The sequence below is a fragment of the Hyla sarda genome, chromosome 11 (genome assembly GCF_029499605.1).
Source record: "Hyla sarda isolate aHylSar1 chromosome 11, aHylSar1.hap1, whole genome shotgun sequence".
Taxonomy (NCBI): Eukaryota; Metazoa; Chordata; class Amphibia; order Anura; family Hylidae; genus Hyla; species Hyla sarda.
In genome coordinates, this window is record NC_079199.1 from 24670436 (window position 1) to 24693526 (window position 23091).

Consider the following 23091-nt stretch of genomic DNA (forward strand, 5'->3'; position numbering starts at 1 on the left):
AGCGCACAACACCAACAATATATAATCAAAAGTAAAAGAATTTTATTACGGCATAAATATCAAACATCATATGCTAGGAGACATATAAAAACAATTAAAAAAGCTCAAACAGAGCATAGCATGAACCCCCTCCCACAGGTAAGCGACCCTGTCCTATGACAAGCAAACTGTAAAGGAAATACCACACAATATCTGTCAGGATCCGGATACTGTGAGGATATTGGTGGTGGATCTGTGTCAGTGGGGTAATGATGTGGGCCGTACCAGGGGAACGGAGTCTAAGGGGTTACTGGTTTTCACCAGAGCCCGCCGCAAAGCGGGATGGACTTGCAGCGGCAGGTAACCCCCAAGTCGTTCCACCCGATAGCGACTCAACCCCAACTGACGGCTGAGATAGGCGCGGTACAAGGGATTAGGCAAGAGCAAGGTCGGACGTAGCAGAAGGTCAGGGCAGGCAGCAAGGATCGTAGTCAGGGGCAACGGCAGAGGGTCTGGAACACTGGCTTGGGACATGCAAGGAAACGCTTTCACTGGCACAAGGCAACAAGATCCGGCAATACTGGGAAGGGGAAGTGAGGTAATATAGAGAGGGCACAGGTGTGAGCACTAATTGGGCCAGGCGCCAATCAGTGGCACACTGGCCCTTTAAATCGCAGAGAGCCGGCGCGTGCGCCCTACGGAGCTACGCGGGTCGCATCCCCGCCAGTGACATGAATGCAGCGCTCCCAGTCAGCGGGTCTGACCGGGGCCCTGCAAGAAGGTGAACGCCGCGAGCACTCTGGGGAGGAGCAGGGACCCGGAGCACTCGGGGTAACAGTACCCCCCTTGGGTCTCCCCCTCTTTTTGGAACCCAAAAACTTGCAAATGAGCTCCTTGTCGAGGATGTTATCCTCGGGTTCCCAAGACCTCTCTTCGGGGCCACAATTCTCCCAATGTACGAGAATTTTTTTTTTTACCTCTGACTATTTTGGACGCGAGGATTTCCTTAACAGCGAAGACATCGGAGGAGCCAGAGACAGGAGCTGGAGCGACAACCTTGGGAGAGAAACGGTTAAGAACAAGAGGTTTGAGAAGAGAAACATGAAAAGAGTTAGGAATACGGAGAGAAGGGGGAAGAAGAGGTTTGTAGGAGACAGGATTGATTTGACTCTTGATTTTAAAAGGTCCAAGATAGCGTGGTCCCAGCTTATAGCTAGGAACACGGAAGCAGATATACTTGGCAGAGAGCCACACTTTGTCCCCAGGAGCGAAGACAGGAGGAGTTCTTCTCTTTTTATCGGCATGTCTCTTCATATGAGACGAGGCCAGTAGGAGCGACTTTTGAGTTTCCTTCCAGATGATAGAGAAGTCCCGGGTAACTTCATCAACGGCAGGCAATCCCCAGGTCGTTCCACCTGATAGCGACTCAACCCCAACTGACGGCTGAGACAGGCGCGGTACAAGGGATTAGACAAGAGCAAGGTCGGACGTAGCAAAAGGTCAGGGCAGGCAGCAAGGATCGTAGTCAGGGGAAACGGCAGAGGGTCTGGAACATTGGCTTGGGACATGCAAGGAAACGCTTTCACTGGCACAAGGCAACAAGATCTGGCAATACAGGGAAGGGGAAGTGAGGTAATATAGAGAGGGCACAGGTGTGAGCACTAATTGGGCCAGGCGCCAATCAGTGGCGCACTGGCCCTTTAAATCGCAGAGAGCCGGCGCGCGTGCGCCCTAGGGAGCGGGGCCGCGCGTGCCGGGACTGAGCCGTCGGGGAACAGGACGGGTGAGGAGACCGGGATGCGAGCCGCGACCGGGCGCGTCCCCGCCGGTGACATGAATGCAGCGCTCCCGGTCAGCGAGTCTGACCAGGGCGCTGCAAGAAGGTGAACGCCGCGAGCACTCCGGGGAGGAGCAGGGACCCGGAGCGCTCGGCGTAACAATATCTATAAGATCACAGTATGTCACAGACACCTATCCTGCCCCACAATAACAGATATTCTACAATGGAAGATAGTACTCAATGATACTTAGGCAAAGGACAGAGATGGACATCCAATAAGCAAGGATGGGGTCACGCATGACCACGTCCTTGCTTATTGGATGTCCATCTCTGTCCTTTGCCTAAGTATCAGCACACTTGGTCAACAAAATGGAGGCTCTTAGTGCACATTTTGATCAAAACGTGTCCCCCCATCCACCACGTGGAGGTGGCCTCATATGGGATGGGACCCTAACATTCACTCACCTATGCAGCCGTGCATCCCCTCCCCTATTTCACAGGAGGTGGTTTTAGGTTGTTAGTGGATCCAGCATGTCGCCCAGCCTGAGGTGAGTGAATGTTAGGGTCACATCCTATATGAGGTCACCTCCACGTGGTGGATGGGGGGACACGTTTTGATCAAAAAGTGCGCTAAGAGCCACCATTTTGTTGACCAAGTGTGCTGCTGCCATACTTGCCACAACAGCGTGCACCCGTGTATTGGGTTTAGGTGCTGGCTACATTTTTGTTTTATTTTGTTTTTGCTTTGCCTAAGTATCATTGAGTACCGTACTATCTTCCATTGTAGAATATCTGTTATTGTGGGGCAGGATAGGTGTCTGTGACATACTGTGATCTTATAGATATTGTGTGGTATTTCCTTTACAGTTTGCTTATCATAGGACGGGGTCGGTTACCTGTGGGATGGGGTTCATGGCCCTTCCCCAGGGTTGTTCTATGCTCTGTTTAATCTGTTTTAATTGTTTTTATATGTCCCCTAGTATATTATGTTTGATATTTATGTCTTAATAAAATTCTTGTAACTTTGATTATATATTGTTGGTGGTGTGCGCTTTTTTTTTTTTTTCAGACAGAAAATAACTTCCTCTGTAGTATAATGCAGCTGATAAGTACTGGAAGGGTTAAGATTTATATATAGAAGTAATTTACAATTCTGTTTAACTTTTTGGCATTAGTTGATTTAAAAATAAAAATGGTTTTCTACTGGAGTACTCCTTTAAATGAGTGTTTTTTGCCTTCCTCATGATCAACTCAGTAGGGACACATTAGAGATATAGGTTGAACTTTATGGACTCTGGTCTTTTTTTCAACCTTATGAACTATGTAACTATGTTCTACTGTGGTCATTTAGTCATTTGGTTTACATTGAAATCTGCAGCAGAAAATCCAGTGCATCAAATCCTGTGCAATGTGAACGTACCCTAAAAGAATTTTGCACTTCCACCCTCTAAGCAAATATAAGCCTGGGTTCACATATGTCCAGCGACCGGCATAGTTTCCCTCCAGCATGCACCGGAGGGAAACTTATGCTAGAACGAATTCCATTTATTTGAATGGGACAGTTCACAATCATTTGGAGTCTCAATTTTGATGCCGGATGGTTCGACACAATTGACTGTACCAGAAAGAGGAGCACAGCTTGCTGCGCTTTCCTGCCCTGCGTTCAGAAACAATGGACGGCAGGTGCCATACAACTGATGACAACTGATGCACATTGGCATCAGTTGTGGCATCAGTTGCATCGAGATTTAGGCTGAGTTCACCTATGACGGATGCCGGACATATGTGAACCCAGCGTAACCCATAGGATTTACCTACGATCTGTACAACACAGGTTATCTTTCTGTACCATCTTTGGAAATGAGAAAGTGCTCTCACATTTCCTATGAAAGTATAAAGATGTGCCGGACACATCCAGGAAAGGCAGAGTTAATGTACGCCTCAAGGGAGGAAGTTTCATTTTTGTGACTAAGTTCTGCAGATTCCAATAAATGTTCTGGATACAATTGAGCTGCATACAGTGATGTTTTGTCTGCTAAAATATTGATGTCATACTGGGAACGTAGTGGACCCAATTATAGCCAGTGGGGTTCTTAGGGTGCTATCGATGTCCGGCCCTTACTGAATATGGATTTGTCACTATAATGGAACAGAACAATGGAACTGTAGGACACAGTCGTGAACAAGGCCTTTGCTGTAAATATTAGAAGGGTTAGCCAGAATTAGAAAACAGAATTGCAGATCTGCAGGTTGGGTGTGGTTTTGCAGCTCATTTCTACTAAAATGAATGGAGCCAAGTTGTAGTGCCAGAAACAACCTGCAGGCAGGTGGGGTGCTGTTTTTGGAAGGAATTAACTCTGGTATTCTATTTCTGAATAACCCCTTTAATACACTGTTCATGTCCAAAATAAACAGACTTGTTAAGTGGGCATATAGGAAATGCTTTTCGGTAGCATCCATTCATTGTAAAGAATCCAAGGTATTCACAGCACTGCACTGGTAAAACATCCATTTATTTTATCCATTAAAATCCACGTAAACAAAGTAAGGTGCAATCCAACATGTTCGAGGTCAGAAACCTCCCCCTCTAGCGGGCCTTAAAGGGGTACTCCGGTGCTTAGACATCTTATACCCTATCCAAAGGATAGGGGATAAGATGCCTGATCGCAGGGGTCCCGCCGCTGGGGACCCCTGTGATCTTGCACGCTGCACCCTGTTAAAATCAGTTCCCGGAGCGTGTTCGCTCCGGGTCTGATTACTGTCGATCACAGGGCCGGAGCGTTGTGACAGCTGTCACGCCCCCTCCCATAGGCATGCATTGAGGGGGGCCGGCCCCGTGATTGACAGTAATCAGACCCTGATTGACAGTAATCAGGACTGATTTTAACGGGGTGCGGTGTGCAAGATCACGGGGGTCCCAAGCGGCGGGACCCCGGCGATCAGGCATCTTATACCCTATCCTTTGGATAGGGGATAAGATGTCTAAGCGCCAGAGTATCGCTTCAATCATAGATACAGGGGATAGTATTCACAGGTATTTTAAACAGTTAGCTCCGCCTATACTGGGTGTAGAGATTCCACACATTAAAAACACGGCAAATACAAAAATACAAAAAAACTGTCAATAACTTGTAACCAAATCTAACCTATGATTCATGCCTTTCGGGTACAAGGTATTAAATATGAGAATCCAGAAACCTTCACGGTTCAGAAATTTTGCCCATCTGTTTCCTCCTCGTAATGGTTTAGTAACCCTTTCAATTCCATTGATCACAAGGGCACTGACATCACCTGAGTGAGAATGTGCAAAATGCTTGGAGACATCAGAAGGATTTCTGGTAGCATGAGTGGCTCCATAGATATGTTCCCGTAATCTATCTTTAATAAGTCTACTGGTACATCCTACATAGCCTAAATTGCAACTTGTACATTGTATATGTAATGTCCCAGGACAGGATATAGTCCCGTACAGTACTTAGGCCCTGTCAGGTCGATTCCCTCTGTGTCCTAGGGGCTCTCCTGCAGCATCTCCCCCATAGTATTAAATGTATTATGTATCAAGGACCTTTGAGTTAATCACATGATACTGTCGTCACATGTTCAAGTCACATGTTTTGTTACCCAGAGAGCACCAGCTAACGAGGTGACCTGCAGCTTGACCTATGGGCTCCTTGCTCAGCCCCCTTTATAAGAGGGGGAGGTACTACAATTTCTCTCTCGTGATTCATTCTCTGCTGTGGTCAAGTCCAGTCCAGATGTCTCAGAGCCAGTGTCCAGCACATCTGGAGGCCTCAAGGCTAAATTACAGCCACATGTCAGTAAGTCAAGTCATCTCTGTCTGCTGTCACTATCTTCAGTCAAGTCATCTATGTCTGCTGTCACTATCTTCAGTCAAGTCTATAATAGTCAGCGTGGTTGTCCTAAAGTCTGTCAAAGTCACTTCAAGTCCCAGCAAGCTGCGAGGCCCCTGTGCTACTCGTCACCTCTCTGGGATCCTGGCCTAGCTGTAAAGACTGTCCCATCTGTCTACCTCAGTAAACTACCGTTAACCTGGACCTGGCCTTGGACTCTTATTTGCCCTGCCTAACTAGGACTACCGGAGCTACCTATCTTCATTCAATCTGATATAGAGATTTTTGTTTATAAGAACCACTGCCCTGCCTTTATCGTCTGATCGCACCAACAAATCGTCATTCTCCTTTAATTCCGAAATTGCTTTTCGTTCTTCTTTAGTCAGGTTCTTTTTGTGCTGTCCTCCTGATAGCATATCTGTTTTCATATTTTTATGCAAATGGACAAGTTCCTCATAAATCAATTCTTGAAACCGATCCAGTGCCTCACACCTCGATTGTATCGGGTAAAAAAGATGGATTCCTAAACTACATAGATCTGGACTCCTCGATCTTACTTTCACAGTCCAACTCTTCATTTAAGATCTAAGGGAGTTAAGGACTATGCAATCCTGAAACAAAAGGGTCCCGGTATCTTCCAAAGGGTTCGTATTAGTTAACAGTTCAGATTGAGGTAGGACTGTTTGGTATCTTGTGCAGTTTGGTAAAAAAAATGCCTTTTCACAGTAAGAAGTCTGGAAAAACGGTTAACGTCTTTGATAGTCTGATACAGGTCAAAATTATCTGTAGGTGCATATGATAAGCCTTTAGCCAGAAGACTAGTCTGAGAATCAGACACAATAAAAGAGGATAGACTGACCACATTTATCTCTGTTTGTATTTGTCCTTCACCAGTTGAGAGTATCTCCTTGCAGTGTTTTCGGCCTCCTTTTTATCACATATTTAGGTTTGGATTTAAGAGTAGTAGGAGGCAGGCTTAGAGTTTCTAACAACAGTATACCAACGGCATCCATGGTTCTCTGAAATTTGCGGTGTGCGCCTCGAAAATCGCCCGTTTTTTTTCCTCCCAGTTCGGCAACCGCCAGCGGAACTTCAAGCATTCCCCAGCCACCCTCTCCAGGTGGACCCGGGTCCGGAGGCTGCCCCGCACTGTATATTCTATGCTACTGTAGATGTTGATCTCTGAGCTCAACATCACCAGGTACGTTTGAAATCAGCTACCCTGTTTAACCCTCTCACCCCCGATAACGGCACAATGCCGCACCTTCCTCTGTCTGTTTCTTTTTATCTTTGCATATACCAAATATATTTTTGTGTCATACTGAGGTCCCACCATATGCACATTTCTTTTTCCATAAATTTTTCTAACTCCCACATTTGTTTAACCATATCCACATTGGTAGTCTGGGCATCCTACTTTTTTTAATCTATTTAAAGGGGTACTCCGACCCTAGACATCTTATCCCCTATCCAAAGGATAGGGGATAAGATGTCAGATCACCAGGGTCCCGATGCTGGGGACCCCAGGGATCGCCGCTGCGGCACCCCACTATCATTACTGCACAGAGCGAGTTCGCTCTGCGCGTAATGATGGGCAATACAGGGGCTGGAGCATCGTTATGTCACGACTCCGCCCCTCGTGACATCACGAAGTCTATGGGAGGGGACGTGGCGGTCATCACGTCCCCTGCCATAGACTTGCATTAAGAGGGCAGGACGTGATGTCACGAGGGGCAGAGCCATGACGTCACGCTGCTCCATCCCCTGTATCGCCCGTCATTAAGCACAGAGCGAACTCGCTCTGTGAAGTAATGATAGCGGGGTGCCGCAGCGGCGATCCCGAGGATCCCCAGCAGCGGGACCTCGGCGATCTGAAATCTTATCCCCTATCCTTTGGAAAGGGGATAAGATGTCTAGGGGCGGAGTACCCCTTTAAGTTTAGAAAGTCTGTCTGAACAGTCCTCAACATTTTTCAGGATATGTCTAGGTCTCTGCCCGGAGCATATAGCTCCTTCCTCCATTGTAGATACGGTAACTAGTTGTAAGGATTAGCACCTGGTTGGACAAAAAAAGCTTAGGAGAGAGCTACTAATCCCAAGGGAAAAAAGAAGAGGATAAGAAAAAATAGTATGGATAGCGCTCACAGCATTCATTCATTCATATATTCATTCATTTCTATTTACTGAAAATCTCTGTAAACTTACATCAACGTTTAACCATTATTATTAAGATTTTAATCCTGCATATAAAAATCCCCCACCTTAGTGCATATATATAATTTGCAAATGTTCATGCATATCACATAACTGGCCAAGCTTGGCTCAGTCTTGGCTGGACTCCATATCTCTACTTTTGTTGCATCCTTCCAAGCACTGTGACACTTAAAGGGGTTACCCAGGAAAAAACTTTTTATTTATTTATCAACTGGCTCCAGAAAGTTAAACAGATTTGTAAATTACTTCTATTAAAAAAATCTTAATCCTTTCAGTACTTATGAGCTTCTGAAGTTAAGGTTGTTCTTTTCTGTCTAAGTGCTCTCTGGTGACACGTGTCTCGGGAACCACCCAGTTTAGAAGAGGTTTGCTATGGGGATTTGCTTCTAAACTGGGCGGTTCCTGAGACACGAGTCATCAGAGAGCACTTAGACAGAAAAGAACAACCTTAACTTCAGAAGCTCATAAGTACTGAAAGGATTAAGATTTTTTAATAGAAGTAATTTACAAATCTGTTTAACTTTCTGGAGCCAGTTGATATATGAAAAAAAGGTTTTTCCTGGATAACCCCTTTAATACGCCTTTTGCATAGACTCCAAAAGGAAAGAATATCCAGCGCTGGTGGTGCACTTAAAAGCTTATTTATTTCTTGTCATGGAGTCACAATTACAGGTAAAGGAACGCCTGACGCGAAACGCGTCAGACACTCCTTTACCTGTAATTGTGACTCCATGACAAGAAATAAATAAGCTTTGAAGTAAACCACCAGCGCTGGACATTCTTTCCTTTTAGATTATTGTCATGAAGCCGGGGGGCGGCACCGTCGGGTCCGATTGCGCAGGTGGATCGCATTGGCTGTTGGTGAGAAGCGTGCAGTTTTCTTTGTGTGCAATTTTGCATAGACTCCTGCCGACTATAGACACACAGTCCTACGCTTTTCTTCTGCAAGAAAGATCATCCATCAGGGACTGCTTACATCAATAAAGTATCATACGGGGGATCTGCATCTCTTAGTGATTGGCTAAGTGGGCATTTTTTGGAGGGCTGACACATCAGAGGAAGTGGTGAGCAGTAGGGACCAAGCAGCATTGGAACAGCAGCTGCAGGGATCGGGACAGGTGAGTACGCTTTGTTATAAAAGCACCCCAAGCATGTATTACCAGAAAAATGTTATATGCCTGGTTGCTTTTCTTATTCTAGAACAGAGTTTGAGACCAAAAACTATGTAACAGAGCATTAGGATTATTGCTTTTCTACTATGGTGCGAATGGTACAGAATGCCAGTATAACGCCCAAAGTGAACACCCAATAGAAATCAAAAGCCATACTTAGTATAACTGATGTTATATTTCCATCTACTCTATGAATACGGAATACCTTGTGCATGCCATCTGGGGCAGCTACATACCTATCCTGATGTGGTTAAGCTAGTGCCTATATAAGGAGACATTCATATAATCTGTTTACATCTGTTAATAATACACAGGCCATCATTTCCAGAAGTAAGGCCAGATAATTTACCTGAGGAAGCTGATCCAATGATCTTCAATCACTGGAATGTACATCTGGTCAGCACTCTGCACTACGATGCCATCCTTCAGCCACTGGATCTCCGGCAACTCCATGCCCAATAAACTGCAGTTCAGCTTGGCTTCATGTCCTTGAGAGACTGTCAGGTTGTACCCACGACCTATAAACTGCAGTCCAGATGCCTTTCCTGAGTAGAGAAATTAGAAGAAAGTGGCGTAAAATAAGTGAAAAGCTGATGCCCAATGCAGTTATTCAGATAGAACTCTAGTACAAGAACAATTATCTTTATTTATATACAAATCAAGAACAAGTGCCAGAAGTGGCAGAAGAGGTCTCCTTCAAAGCACTAAAACAAAACTCAATTTTATCTACAACCTAAAAAAAAATTATACACTGCTGTCTGCTTTATATCATAGTGAAAGTGGTTAAAGTGAAAATCCTTAAAGGGGTTATCCACCATATGGTGACTTTAGTACATACCTGACAGACAGTAATGGACATGATTAGGAAGGATCTGCGATTGTCTTGGGGCTAAATGGCTAGGTTGTGAGTCCACCATAACACTGCTGCCTTCTTTTTGTGAAATGGTTATTTCCTGTTCCCTCTCTCCAACTAAAAGTCACGTGATCCCTTGTTTGTAAGTGTGAGGTCACTTTTCTTCCTCCCACACATCCATCACTCCACCCATTGAAGCACACCAGGAACAATTCCCTGCAGCGCTTTGAAGAATGATCCCCCCCCACCACCCAGCGGTCGCTCCACCCAGTGAAGCACTGCCATGCTCCCTTTCAACACCTGACTAGAGAGATAATGTCTCAGGCTGCACTGCAACCTGGGAAAACCTGAGACGACACTCATTTTGCATGCTGTTAAAAATAAACATTGGGGCAAAGATCACATAAGAATTGCAAGACCAGCCATCAAACACGTGTAGACACTATGGGGGGAGATTTAACAAAACCTGTCCAGAGCATAAGTTGCTGAGTTGCCCCATTGCAACCAGATTGCTTCTTTTATTCTTCAGAGGCCTTTTCAAAAAATGAAATCAGCGATCTGATTGGTTGCTATGGGCAACTCAGAAACTTTTTCTCTGGACAGGTTTTGATTAAAGGGGTTATCCAGGGAAAAACTTTTTTTTTTTATATCAACTGGCTCCAGAAAGTTAAACTGATTTGTAAATTACTTCTATTAAAAAATCTTCATCCTTTCAGTGCTTATGAGCTGATGAAGTTGAGTTGTTCTTTTCTGTCTAAGTGCTCTCTGATGACACGTGTCTCAGGAACCGCCCAGTTTAGAAGCAAATCCCCATAGCAAACCTATTCCACTCTGGGCAGTTCCCGAGACAAGCAGAGATGTCAGCAGAGAGCATTGTTGCCAGACAGAAAACAACAACTCAACTTCAGCAGCTGATAATTATTGAAAGGATTAAGATTTTTTAATTTACAAATTTTATTGAAAAGATTAAGTAGAAGTAATTTACAAATCTGTTTAACTTTCTGGAGCCAGTTGATATATATAAAAAAAGTTTTTTCCTGGAATACCCCTTTAATCTCCCCTGTATTATGAACTACACTTACTTTACAGCCTCTGTAGCACAGTCAAATAAAATAAAAAAATTCTGAAATACCCCTTTAAGACAATCTCTTAATAAATTCAAATACAAATGGTTAATTGAATAGTACAAGACACAGTACTATAAAATGTGTCTTAACCCCTCACAAAGAATATACTTCAATGTAAACCCCCTCTCTGCCTCCTGCCGCTCTTCTCGGATTTGAAAAGATGGCAGTGGCAACCATTGTATACAGGGGTGGGTGTACAGTGTAAAGAGGCAGCGGGGTAGGTGGAGGAAGCGGGATCAGAAGTGGCAAAGCTTATTACTCTAAATGGATATTAGACGAACTTTACAACGTAAGATTTTAAGTAATTTGTTCTCCTAACCTAGTGTTTCCCAACCAGTGTGTCTCCAGCTGTTACAAAACTACAACTCCAACCATGCCCGGACAGCCTTCGGCTGTCCGGGCATGGTTGGAGCTGTAGTTTTGCAACAGCTGGAGACACACTAGTTAAAAACGCTGTTCTAACCTTTGGATCTAGATTTATAAAAAGAGTTGCCTACAAGGTAATTTGTTACGATTGTAAACTGGACTTACTATGGTCATGTTACATAACAGATCTTAAAGGGGTATTTCCATCTCAACTAATGTAGTTAAAGGGGTACTCTGCTGGAAAACTTTTTTTTTTAAATCAACTGGTGCCAGAAAGTTAAACAGATTTGTAAATTACTTCTATTAAAAAATCTTAATCCTTCTAGTTCTTATAAGCTGCTGTATGCTCCACAGGAAGTGCTTTTCTTTTTGAATTTCTTTTCTGTCTGACCACAGTGCTCTTTGCTGACACATCTGTCCAGAAACTGTCCAGAGTAGGAGCAAATCCCCAAAACAAACCTTTCCTGCTCTGGACAGTTCCTGATGAAGCTGCGCATGCGCAGCGAAACGCGTTGCATCCAATAAACCTGCCTTGATTTTATGCTGTACTCCTCCTGGTTCCTTCATCCAGCGCCGACATCTCCTACCATCACGGTCTAATCGCCTATCTATCGTTTCCAAGGAAGGCTGTGGATGAGGACACATATACTTTCAGGCGCTTCCCATTGTGCACACACCCAACTCTGGTAAGCGGCGTGGGATAGATCTACTCCCCTCCCTATGGGCCTGACCTGCTGATCCCGCACATGGAGCGCCTTCTGTTTTCCTTTTAGATTACTGGACAGTTCCTGACATGGACAGAGGTGTCAGCAGAGAGCACTGTAGTCATATAGAAAGGAAATTAAAAAATAAAAGAACTTCCCGTGGAGCATACAGCAGCTGATAAGTACTGGAAGGATTAAAGGGGTTATCCAGGAAAAAACTTTTCTTTATATATGAACTGGCACCATAAAGTTATACAGATTTGTAAATTACTTCTATTAAAAAATCTTAATCCTTTCAGTACTTATGAGTGGCTCACGTTGAGTTGTTAATTTTCTGTCTAAGTGCTCTCTGATGACACCTGTCTCGGGAACTGTCCAGAGTAGAAGCAAATCCCCATAGCAAACCTCTTCTACTCTGTGCAGTTCCCGAGACAAGTAGAGGTGTCAGCAGAAAGCACTGTTGCCAAACAAAAGAACAACTCAACTTCAGCAGCTGATAATTATTGGAAGGATTAAGATTTTTTAATAGAAGTAATTTACAAATCTGTTTAACTTTCTGCAGCCAGTTGATTAAAAAAAATATATATATGTTTTCCAGTGGAGTACCCCTTCAAATATTTTTGCAGATGCATGTATTTAGCAAATTTGCCTCCTTCTCCTGCTAATCCTGCTCCTTTCCTTCACTTGTTGATAGCTCATTGTCTAGGTAGCAGACCAGACCAGACCAGGGTTGGGTTGATGTGGTCGGGCTGCTGTGTGTGTGTGTGTGTAAATGTATAAACACACCTACCACCCCTAATAAAATAACAAAAAATGTCAGTATACTGTTCTGATACCTTGTTCTGGCCCCCTATTTCGAGAAAGGAGGTCAATCGTCCCTGAAGGGACAGAGCTTGTGGCAGCTTCATTTATGGACAATTACATCCATTTTTGTGGTCTGTGGGAGTCCCAATGGTCAGATCCCCACTTATCAGTTGGCTATCCTCTATCTTGTAGCTAGGGAATAACTTTTAATCCTGGGATAACCCTTTAAAGGGGTATGCCGCTGAAAACATCTTATCCCCTGTCGAAAGGATAGGGAATAAGATGTCTAATCGATCTCCGGGCCGGCAGCGGTGGCATCTGGAATACAGAAGCTTGGAGCTTCCTTGTTTGTGACGTCATGCCACGCCCCCTCCATTTAGGCCGATGGGAGGGGGCGTGATGGTTAGTACGTAGTCGTCACACCTCCTCCCATAAACATGAATGGAGGGGGCGTTGCGGCCGTGTTTGCCAGTCATCGGGTACGGAGCGCAGTTCGCTCCATGCACCGAATGACAGGGGTGTCGCAGTGGAGATCGCAGGGGTTCCCAGTGGCGGGACCCCCGCGATTAGACATCTTAAGGATAGGGGATAAGATGCTTTTAGCAGAGTACCCCTTTAAGTCTTATTTACAAAGCATAAAGATTTGCCTATAATATAGGCAAGTAGGGCAGCATAGTATAGTGACAGGTCCCCTAATTCGTATAATATAAACAATTTTAGATAGTAAAGTCATATACGTATTCTAGAAAGTATCTTGTATTTAAATGTGATCTGAGAATCCAGGCTCCGTCGGTGATCATTTGCATGTTGATCTGTTTATTGCAGTCTTCCCCCTCTCTGTTCTTTACTGACTGTCATTACCGGGGAAAGTAGGTGGTGGGATACAGAGGATTCCGTTAGTCACTGGATATTTTTGGCCTATCATTTCTGTCACAGCTCTTTACATGAGTCAATGATGTCACTCAAACTAACAGCAAACACCAGAAAAGATGTCACTAAGACAAACAGGAGAGAAGGGGAAAAAGGCAATTATAAGGTGCAAGATATCTGACAATGTTCCTAAGGAAAGAGTCCCTTATGAATGTTGCTTCTGAACATAGAAAATATACCCATAAATATAGGTACTTGCAGTGGCAATCCAAAGAAGAAAGGGGGACCCATAGCAAAGATCAAAATGGTATCAGGGACGAGAGAAGACAGAAACTCGGCACTCCACATTAAAGGGGTTATCCACCATAAAGGGGATTTTAGTACTTACCTGCCAGACAGTAATGGACATGGTTAGGAAGGATCCGTGCTTATCTTGGGGCTAAGTGGTGTAGGGAGTCCACCATAACATTGTATACGAGTAAGTAGCTTCAATGGAGACACCGGCTCAACGTGGCACTGGACACAGACCAGGCAGGTAGGTGATAGACAAGGTGTTTATTTACCCAGAATGCAATGCGTTTCGCTGCCTAAGCAGCTTCATCAGGCATCTTCGATGCCTGATGAAGCTGCTTAGGCAGCGAAACGCGTTGCATTCTGAGTAAATAAACACCTTGTCTATCACCTACCTGCCTGGTCTGTGTCCAGCGCCACGTTGAGCCGGCGTCTCCATTGAAGCTGCTTACTCGTATACATATTCTTGTGCCGGAGGGCTGCGGACACCCTATCATGTGCTCACCATTGTTGTGTATGTGCTTACACAACCTTACCAGGTGAGCAGGTTACATGCCTTTTTAAAACAATCCTTCATCCTCTTAATACACCACGGAGCGCTGTTTCCTGTTTTTTCCAGATATCAACATAACATTGTGGCTTACTTTTTTCCAGTTGGAGTTCCCTCCCTTCAACTACAAGTCCCAGGATCCCTTGTTTGTAAGTGTAAGGTCCCTTTTCTTCCTTCAACACGTCCGTCACCCCGCCCATTGAAGCAAACCTGGAACAATTCCCTGCAGCCCTGTGAAAAATGATACCCCCTACCCCCCACCCACCCAGCGATCTTTCCACCCATTGAAGCAGACAGGCTCCCTTTGCACACCTGACTAGTGATGTAATGACTCAGGCTGCACTGCAACCTGGGACAACCTGAGACAACACATTTTGTATGCTGTTAAAAATAACCATCGGGGCAAAGATCACAGAAGAATTTTGAGACCACCATCACACACAGGTACAGACACTATATTATGAACTACACTAACTTTACAGCCCCTGTAGAATAGTCAAATAAAAAAAATCCTGGAATATTCACCCTTGTATTGGTGCAAGAAGAAGAGTGCTTTATTTCTTGCTTCAGTGATGATGCACATAGCGGAAAAGGGAAGAAGAAAGATGCCAGCTCCATGGATCTCGTGGGTCTGATGGTCCCGTTTTGCGGCTGTCTGCTTGGTCAACCGTGAAATGGGACTGTCGGACCCATGAGCTCCGTGGAGCTCGCATCTTTCTTGCTACTGTATTTAAAGATCAAAATGGGCCTCTTATTATAGCATCTGATTTTACCCCATAGTAGCTGCAGGGTCTGCTACGTATGAACGCCCATGGCCACTTGACAGAATCTCTCCATTCATAAAATTGTTATTCACTTTTTTCCAGCTACATGGATTCATGGGAAAACTTGTCAACAAATTATATGGTTGACCTTGGCCCATGTGCACATTGGTATAATATGTGCCCATCTGCGGCCCTGCGCTGCGGCTCTCTGACTTTAATTACTCATTGAAGTCTATGGTATTGGGGTTTTTCCAGGGCAAAACCATGTGAACATGCCCTTACTGTTTTTTCCAGGGGCAGTCATCCTGATTTTTGCACAACCATGCATGAAAAAGTATTGCAGTGATATAGTATATTAGTGAGTTCTATGCCAGTCAGCAGCTGAAAGGCTTGGTTAAGACCCCTAGGGAAGATGTAATTGCCATGTCCTGTGTCATGTCCCCCCCATCACGCTGCTGGCTTCTTTTTGGGAACTGTCTGCTTCCTGTTTTTGTGGCCTCCCTCAGAAAACAATCCCATGGTTCCTTTATTTCAAGGTGGGAGGGGACTTATTTCCCTCCCGCAAATCGGTCGCTCCACCCATTGCAGCACAGCCACGCTCCCTTTGATCACATGGATTGCACGACATCACATGACACACAAGCTATGGATCTGTGTGATGATGAATGCACGCACATGTCCACCAGTATCATCATCAGGGGCTGGCTTCACACACAACAGCAAAGCCCCCTTTTAGCACCTGACTGGCGATTTATTGTCTCGGGCCGCACAGCAAACTGGGAAAGGTCTGAGACAACACTCATTTTGTAGGCTGCACAATGCAGATTGTCCGTTGTGGAAAACCTACAGCATGTGACACTACCCAAAATTGACATTTAGACTGTGGTTTTGTTGAGGAGACAACTCTTAATCAATGATCTACATTTAAAAGAAAGGAGGTCCCATAGTAAATATTGATATATTTGCACCAAAGAACCCCCCCCCGCCCAGGACAGAAAGGTCTGGTGTTTATTTCCTTTTTCTTTCTAGGACTTTGATTTCACCAATTTGTTTGCTGACAGTGCAGTTCACTGGAGAGGTGGATGTCTGTACATTTTCTTGCCAATAGAAAATAATCAAGGAGACCAACCAGAATGGGGCCCCGTCTCTTTATAAGCCCACTAGCAGCTGTATGGTCTGACAATATGTTATTTAAGCCCCTGCTCGGATAACTCTGGGATGTACAACTTGTAACACAAAGTGTTAGATCACGGGGTGCGGTCCAACCACTGGCCCCCCCCCCCGCAATCTCCCAAACGGTGCCCTGGCTCCCTGCATGAAACGAGCATTTTCGACCACCACAGGAAGCGGTGGCCGACACGCCCCCTCCATACAGCTCTATTGGAGAGACGGAACGATGCTTTCGGCAATCTCCGGCTCTGCTATTGAACTGCATGGAGGCGGCATGTTGGCCGCAGCTTCGTGCAGTGGTCGAAAACACTCATTTCATGCAGGGAGCCGGGGCTCCATGCGGGAGATCGCGGGGGGACCCCAGCGGTCGGACCCCTGCAATCTAACACTTATCCAAGTTGTACATGCAATATACAAGTTGTACATCCCGAAGTTATCCATGTAGACTCCATTGCACTGTAATGTAAATCCAGTACCTATTTTGCATTTATAATCAGTTTGCAGTACCTTATGATAGACTGTCATTAAATAAGAAAAATATGCACAGCCACTGAAAGCAAAATATAAAATGCTGAATGCCATATACTGCATTGTAGAACTGCCCTCCAGACCCATCTGCCAAGACTCCCCCACCCCCAAAGCTTCCCTCCTCCAGTCTCTTCCATGTCGATCATTCATACTAAATTCCACTCCTGCGCACTTGAGGACTCACTGCCTGGAGTCACAATGAGCGCTGCATCCAGTCTGTGGGCTGTGAGCTTAACAACCTGCTTTCATGCTCAATAATATTGTCAGGTTTTTCTTCAGGTTACTTTATTCTCTTGCATAAACAATACACATATAAGTGCTGCAAACTCCAGGAAGGCTGATGTTCTCCCGCAGCAATTCAGAAGAGGAGAAACTGACTGGAAATACTTTGGTGCATGGCCCTTTTCCCCTTATATATGATGTTATTGTTATTTAAAAGGGGTACTCCACTGCCCCAGCATTCGGAACATTTTGTACCGAACACTTGGAGCGGGTGGCAGGGGTGGTGATGTCAAGGCACGCGCCCTCCCATAGACTTGCGAAAAAAGGGGCTTGGCGTGACGCCATGACCCCCCTGCCTGCACCCAGCATTCTAAACAGATGTCGGGTGCTGCTCAGAGATCATGGGGGTCCTAGTGGCGGCCCCCCCCACAATCAAACATCTAATGCCCTATCCTTTGGATAGGGGATATGATGTTTAGGGGCAGAGTACCCCTTTAATGATTTTTATGGTGCTCTTGGTTTAACCCCTTAAGGACCGGAGGTTTTTCCGTTTTTGCATTTTCGTTTTTTGCTCCTTGCCTTTAAAAAATCATAACTCTTTCAAATTTACACCTAAAAATCCATATGATGGCTTATTTTTTGCGCCACCAATTCTACTTTGTAATGACGTCAGTCATTTTGCCCAAAAATCTATGGTGAAGCGGGAAAAAAAATCATTGTGCGACAAAATTGAAAAAAAAACGCTGTTTTGTAACTTTTGGGGGCTTCCGTTTCTACGTAGTCCATTTTTCAGTAAAAATGACACCTGATATGTATTCTGTAGGTCCATACGATTAAAATGATACCCTACTTATATAGGTTTGATTTTGTCGGACTTCTGGAAAAAATCATAACTACATGCAGGAAAATTAATACGTTTAAAATTGTCATCTTCTGACCCCTATAACTTTTTTATTTTTCCGTGTATGGGGCGGTATGAGGGCTCATTTTTTGCGCCGTGATCTGAAGTTTTTAACGGTACCATTTTTGCATTGATAGGACTTATTGATCACTTTTTATTCATTTTTAAATGATATAAAAAGTGACCAAAAATGCACTATTTTGGACTTTGGAATTTTTTTGCGCGCACGCCATTGACCGAGCGGTTTAATTAATGATATATTTTTATAATTCGGACATTTCCGCACGCGGTGATACCACATATGTTTATTTTTATTTTTATTTACACTGTGTTTTTTTTTTTTTATTGGAAAAGGGGGGTGATTCAAACTTTTAATAGGGGAGGAGTTAAATGATCTTTATTCACTTTTTTTTTTCACTTTTTTTTTGCAATGTTATAGGTCCCATAGGGACCTATAACACTGCACACACTGATCTTCTATGTTGATCACTGGTTTCTCATAAGAAACCAGTGATCAACGATTCTGCCGGATGACTGCTCATGCCTGGATCTCAGGCACTGAGCAGTCATTCGGCGATCGGACAGCGAGGAGGCAGGAAGGGGCCCTCCCGCTGTCCTGTCAGCTGTTCGGGATGCCGCGATTTGCCGCGGCTATCCCGAACAGCCCGACTGAGCTAGCCGGGAACTTTCACTTTCACTTTTAGCCGCGCGGCTCAGCTTTGAGCGCGCGGCTAAAGGGTTAATATCGCACGGCGCCGCGATCGGCGCTGCGCGCTATTAGAGGCGGGTCCCGGCTTCACTATGACGCCGGGCCCGCCATGATATGACGCGGGGTTACTGTGTAACCCCGCGTTATATCGGAAGAGCAGGACCAAGGACGTACCGGTACGTCCTTGGTCCTTAAGGGGTTAATTGTGCTGTACATATTGTAAGGGGTTATAAAATGCAATAAGAGTGATACAGTAAATGACGGACTGATCTAGATGGGAACGAGGGCCCTGCCCGCAAGGGCTTACATCTCTGCACAGATCTTGATTTTGACTTTATATACCAGATCCCTTTAAAATCCAATGGGTTAAAGTTTGATAGATCAAAATCAAACTCTTGTACATTGTCTTTATAACGCAGGAGTTTAAGCAAACAGCGTTGCTGTTTGGTAACCTGTGGAGACATCATCCATGGACCGTCATAGTTTATAGCTCACTAGAGGTCCCCATTTTGGATATGTCTTGTGCAGCCGAGAGTCTTTGGAGATTGTTTTCTCATGTTGGCAAGTGCAGGCCTGTTACTTGGCACCATGCGACAAACCTAGATGTGATGAAACTGCAATATCAAGCAGCTACAGACAAATACCCACAGTAATTATCGTTAAACACAATGATACCATCAAGCTAATAGCCTCTGGTCCTGAAGTTTGTAAGGGGGCGGCAACCCACTAGTTGCAGAATCTTTTGTAAGAACCAGTGGCATTATTTTTCTTCTCACGGAGAGGTACAGTATGTTGGATGGTATCCGTTTACAAAAGTGGCACAATACAGTAACTAGCTGCAATTCAAACTCCTGCTTAAATGGTTGAGGGACACCAAATGTTAGTAAACCCTTGGCATGTTGTTCTATTGGGACTCGTTACTATGGCCTGTTGTATGAGTTCTCCTACCTAAGTGTTACAGGGCCCAAGCAGCCACTTGCCTAGATTGCCTCTATGGGTCGTTGTGAACTTAAAGGGTAGCTCCCACCATCCTATTTTTTTTTTTTTGCTAGCCCGTTCCCCCCCCCCCCCCCCCGCTACAGCACTAGCCCATTCCCTCCTCCCCCCCCCCCCCCCCCCGCCCCGCATACCCTATTCCCTCATTACACTTGCAGTTACTGCAGAGTCCGGCAGCGGCAACGAGGCGGCAGCGGTGATGTGCGGGAGGAGTGGCCTCCCAGCCAGTGGCCGGGGAGCCAATGCGCTCGCTCCCGCCTGTCTGATTGACAGGCAGGGAGCGAGTGCAGCCTAACTGAAAAAGGACTGATTGCCACTCCAAAATCAGTCCTTTTTCAGTAGCCGGTTTTTAAATGTAAATTAAACCTTTTTAATGAAAAAAATATAATACAAGAATATTAGAGATATGTTGTAGTACATAAGTACTACAATATATCAAAAAATAAAGTTGGTGGCAGTGCCCATTTAAGGTTGCTATCTTTCATAGAACTGTCTCTTGAACCCTTAAAGCTGTGCACATATGAACGTGTATGCCCACCAACTAGGGTACGAACCATGACCAGCAGGAGGGCAACACAATTAATCTCCAAGACCATATTGATAGTGGTACAGTTTCAAAGAGAGTTGGCACCACTTATGCCTTCTTTGGACTGGCACGTCTTCAACCCATAGACTCAACCCCTTTCAGAGTTATACAACTACATAGAAAACATGATTTAGGAATAGTACTGATGTCCATAAAGCTCATATATACTTGTGTCTTCTGAAAAAAAAACCTGCTAATTAAAATGTGTGTGTTCCAGTATACTCCCTTATCAGTGAGGACAAGTCTGTACACATAGCTTCATCGAGCATCTCCCATTTAATGGCCGCATTATTATGCGTGGAGTCACACACGTTCACTACATCTTCGTAGCTTATTAAGCTCATCTGAATAATGAGGCATCCCTTCTCAATTTGTCTCATTGACACAGTTAACACTCCACACTATTTCTTTAACATCTTCACGTCATTTACAAGGTAAGTTCGCACTTTAGCAAATTAAGTGTTGACTGTTTTTGTGCAGTCTTTATTGCTTATAAGGGGTATTCCCATCTCAGCTTGTTATCCCTTATTCATAGGATAAGGAATAACCAAACATTTTACAGTTGAGTGTTAGGAAATGTTTGGCGGCCCAATCGAGAATGAATGAGAAGTGGCTGTGCAGGTGTGGTGGGCTTCATTTATTCCGGGGACAATTGGGTCCCCTTTCTTGGCAGGGTACCAGCAATCAGAACCCCAACGATCAGCTTAAGCTAAAGAGTTACATATATGTCTATGAGCTTTAATTTGAGGCAGAATTCTGCAAGCAGAAATTCTGCCGTGTGAATAGACCCTTAAGGTGGGAACACAAATTCTTTGTTGCGGCTTTTTGATGGAGGTTCTTAAAGGGGTACTCCCGTGGAAAACTTTTTCTTTTAAATCAACTGGTGCCAGAAAGTTAAACCGATTTGTAAATCACTTCTATAAAAAAATCTTAATCCTTCTAGTACTTTGTAGGTGCTGTATACTAAAGAGAAATCCCAAAAATAAATGCATTTCCTCTGATGTCATGACCACAGTGCTCTCTGCTGACCTCTGCTGTCCATTTTAGGAACTGTCCAGAACAGCATATGTTTGCTATGGGGATTTTCTACTGTTCTGGACAGTTCCTAAAATGGACAGCAGAGGTCAGCAGGGAGCACTGTGGTCAGGACATCACAGGAAATGCTTTTCTTTTTTGGATTTCTCTTTAGTATACAGCCCCTAAAAGTACTGGAAGGATTAAGATTTTTTTAATAGAAGTGATTTACAAATCTGTTTACCTTTCTGGCACCAGTTGATTTAAAAAAAAAAAAAAAAAAGGTTTCCACGGGAGTACCCCTTTAAGGAGGGACTACCCTGTATTAACTTGAAAATAAGTCTAGCTATTTCTTGGCTTCTCTCTAGAACAAATCTTGCATATTGTAAATCAGAAAGAATTTACAGCAGGTCATACATAAAATGACAAAGTTAGTTAGATTTCTGAAGTTAGATTCTTGACTGGTCAGATGACTGGCAGATGGCATCAGAAATGCTTCAGATATGTAAAGCCGCTATTAATCCTTAATACAAAAGAAAATGTAACCTGTTTCAAGTTGATGATCTGAAAAATCTACATTTAGAATTCCTTTTCTTCCCTGTAAGTGGCATAAATAATTTTGCGCCGCAATATGTTCTGAACAAACTACAGAACGCATGTCATGTTTATACGTCACTCATGTCCTTTCTGGATCTGTAAGATGAATAGTTCGGCATATGTTAAGAATTTTGGTTTAAATAATTTTTATTGGATTTTTTTTTTTATGTTAAGAATTTTGAAGGCCATTTATCAAAAACCTATAAAATAATTACTAAAATCTGTGTCACTCAACTAATCCCAAAGTGCAGCCCCACTATCACTGTCTACTGTGTTTTATGGGGGTTACAAGCAAATTGTACAAGCTTTTCCCTTTTTTTTTTTTTTCGGGTGGAAGGGGGGGGGGGGCATTAAAGGGATACTGATTTTTTAAATCAACTGGTGCCAGAAAGTTAAACAGATTTGTAAATTACTTCTATTAAAACATCTTAATCCTTCCAGTACTTATTAGCTTGTGAATAAAAGAGGAAATTATTTTCTTTTTGGAACACAGAGCTCTCTGCTGACATCACGGGCACAGTGCTCTCTGCTGACATCTCTGTCCATTTTAAGAACTGTCCAGAGTAGGAAAAAATCACCATAGAAAACATATGCTGCTCTGGACAGTTCCTAGAATGGACAGAGATGTCAGCAGAGAGCACTGTGGTCGTGATGTCAGCAGAGAGCACTGTGGTCGTGATGTCAGCAGAGAGCTGTGTTCCAAAAAGAAAAGAATTTCCTCTGTAGTAATCAGCAGCTAATAAGTACTGGAAGGATTAAGATTTTTTAATAGAAGTAATTTACAAATCTGTTTAACTTTCTGGCACCAGTTGATTTATAAAGAAAAAAGTTTTCCACCGGAGTACCCTTTCAAATCAGTGCTTCCCAACCAGGATGCCTCCAGCTGTTGCAAAACTACAACTCCCAGCAAGCCGAAGGCTGTCCGGGCATGCTGGGAGTTGTAGTTTTGCAACAGCAGGAGGCACCCTGGTTGGAAAGCACTGACATAAATAGCTCATGCCTTGTAATGAAATCTTTGTATTGATTCATCTTCCCTGTCGTGGT

The 23091-nt window shown here is 44.1% G+C and overlaps 1 protein-coding gene across 1 annotated transcript in view; it reads right to left on the reverse strand.

Annotated features, from left to right (window-relative positions):
* Positions 1-23091, reverse strand: part of TYRO3 (TYRO3 protein tyrosine kinase) — a 186608-nt gene that overhangs the window by 124404 nt on the left and 39113 nt on the right. The window contains exon 3 of the mRNA XM_056546671.1: positions 9345-9540. Within this exon, the coding sequence (XP_056402646.1) occupies positions 9345-9540 (196 nt within the window). The remainder of the gene's footprint in view (positions 1-9344; positions 9541-23091) is intronic.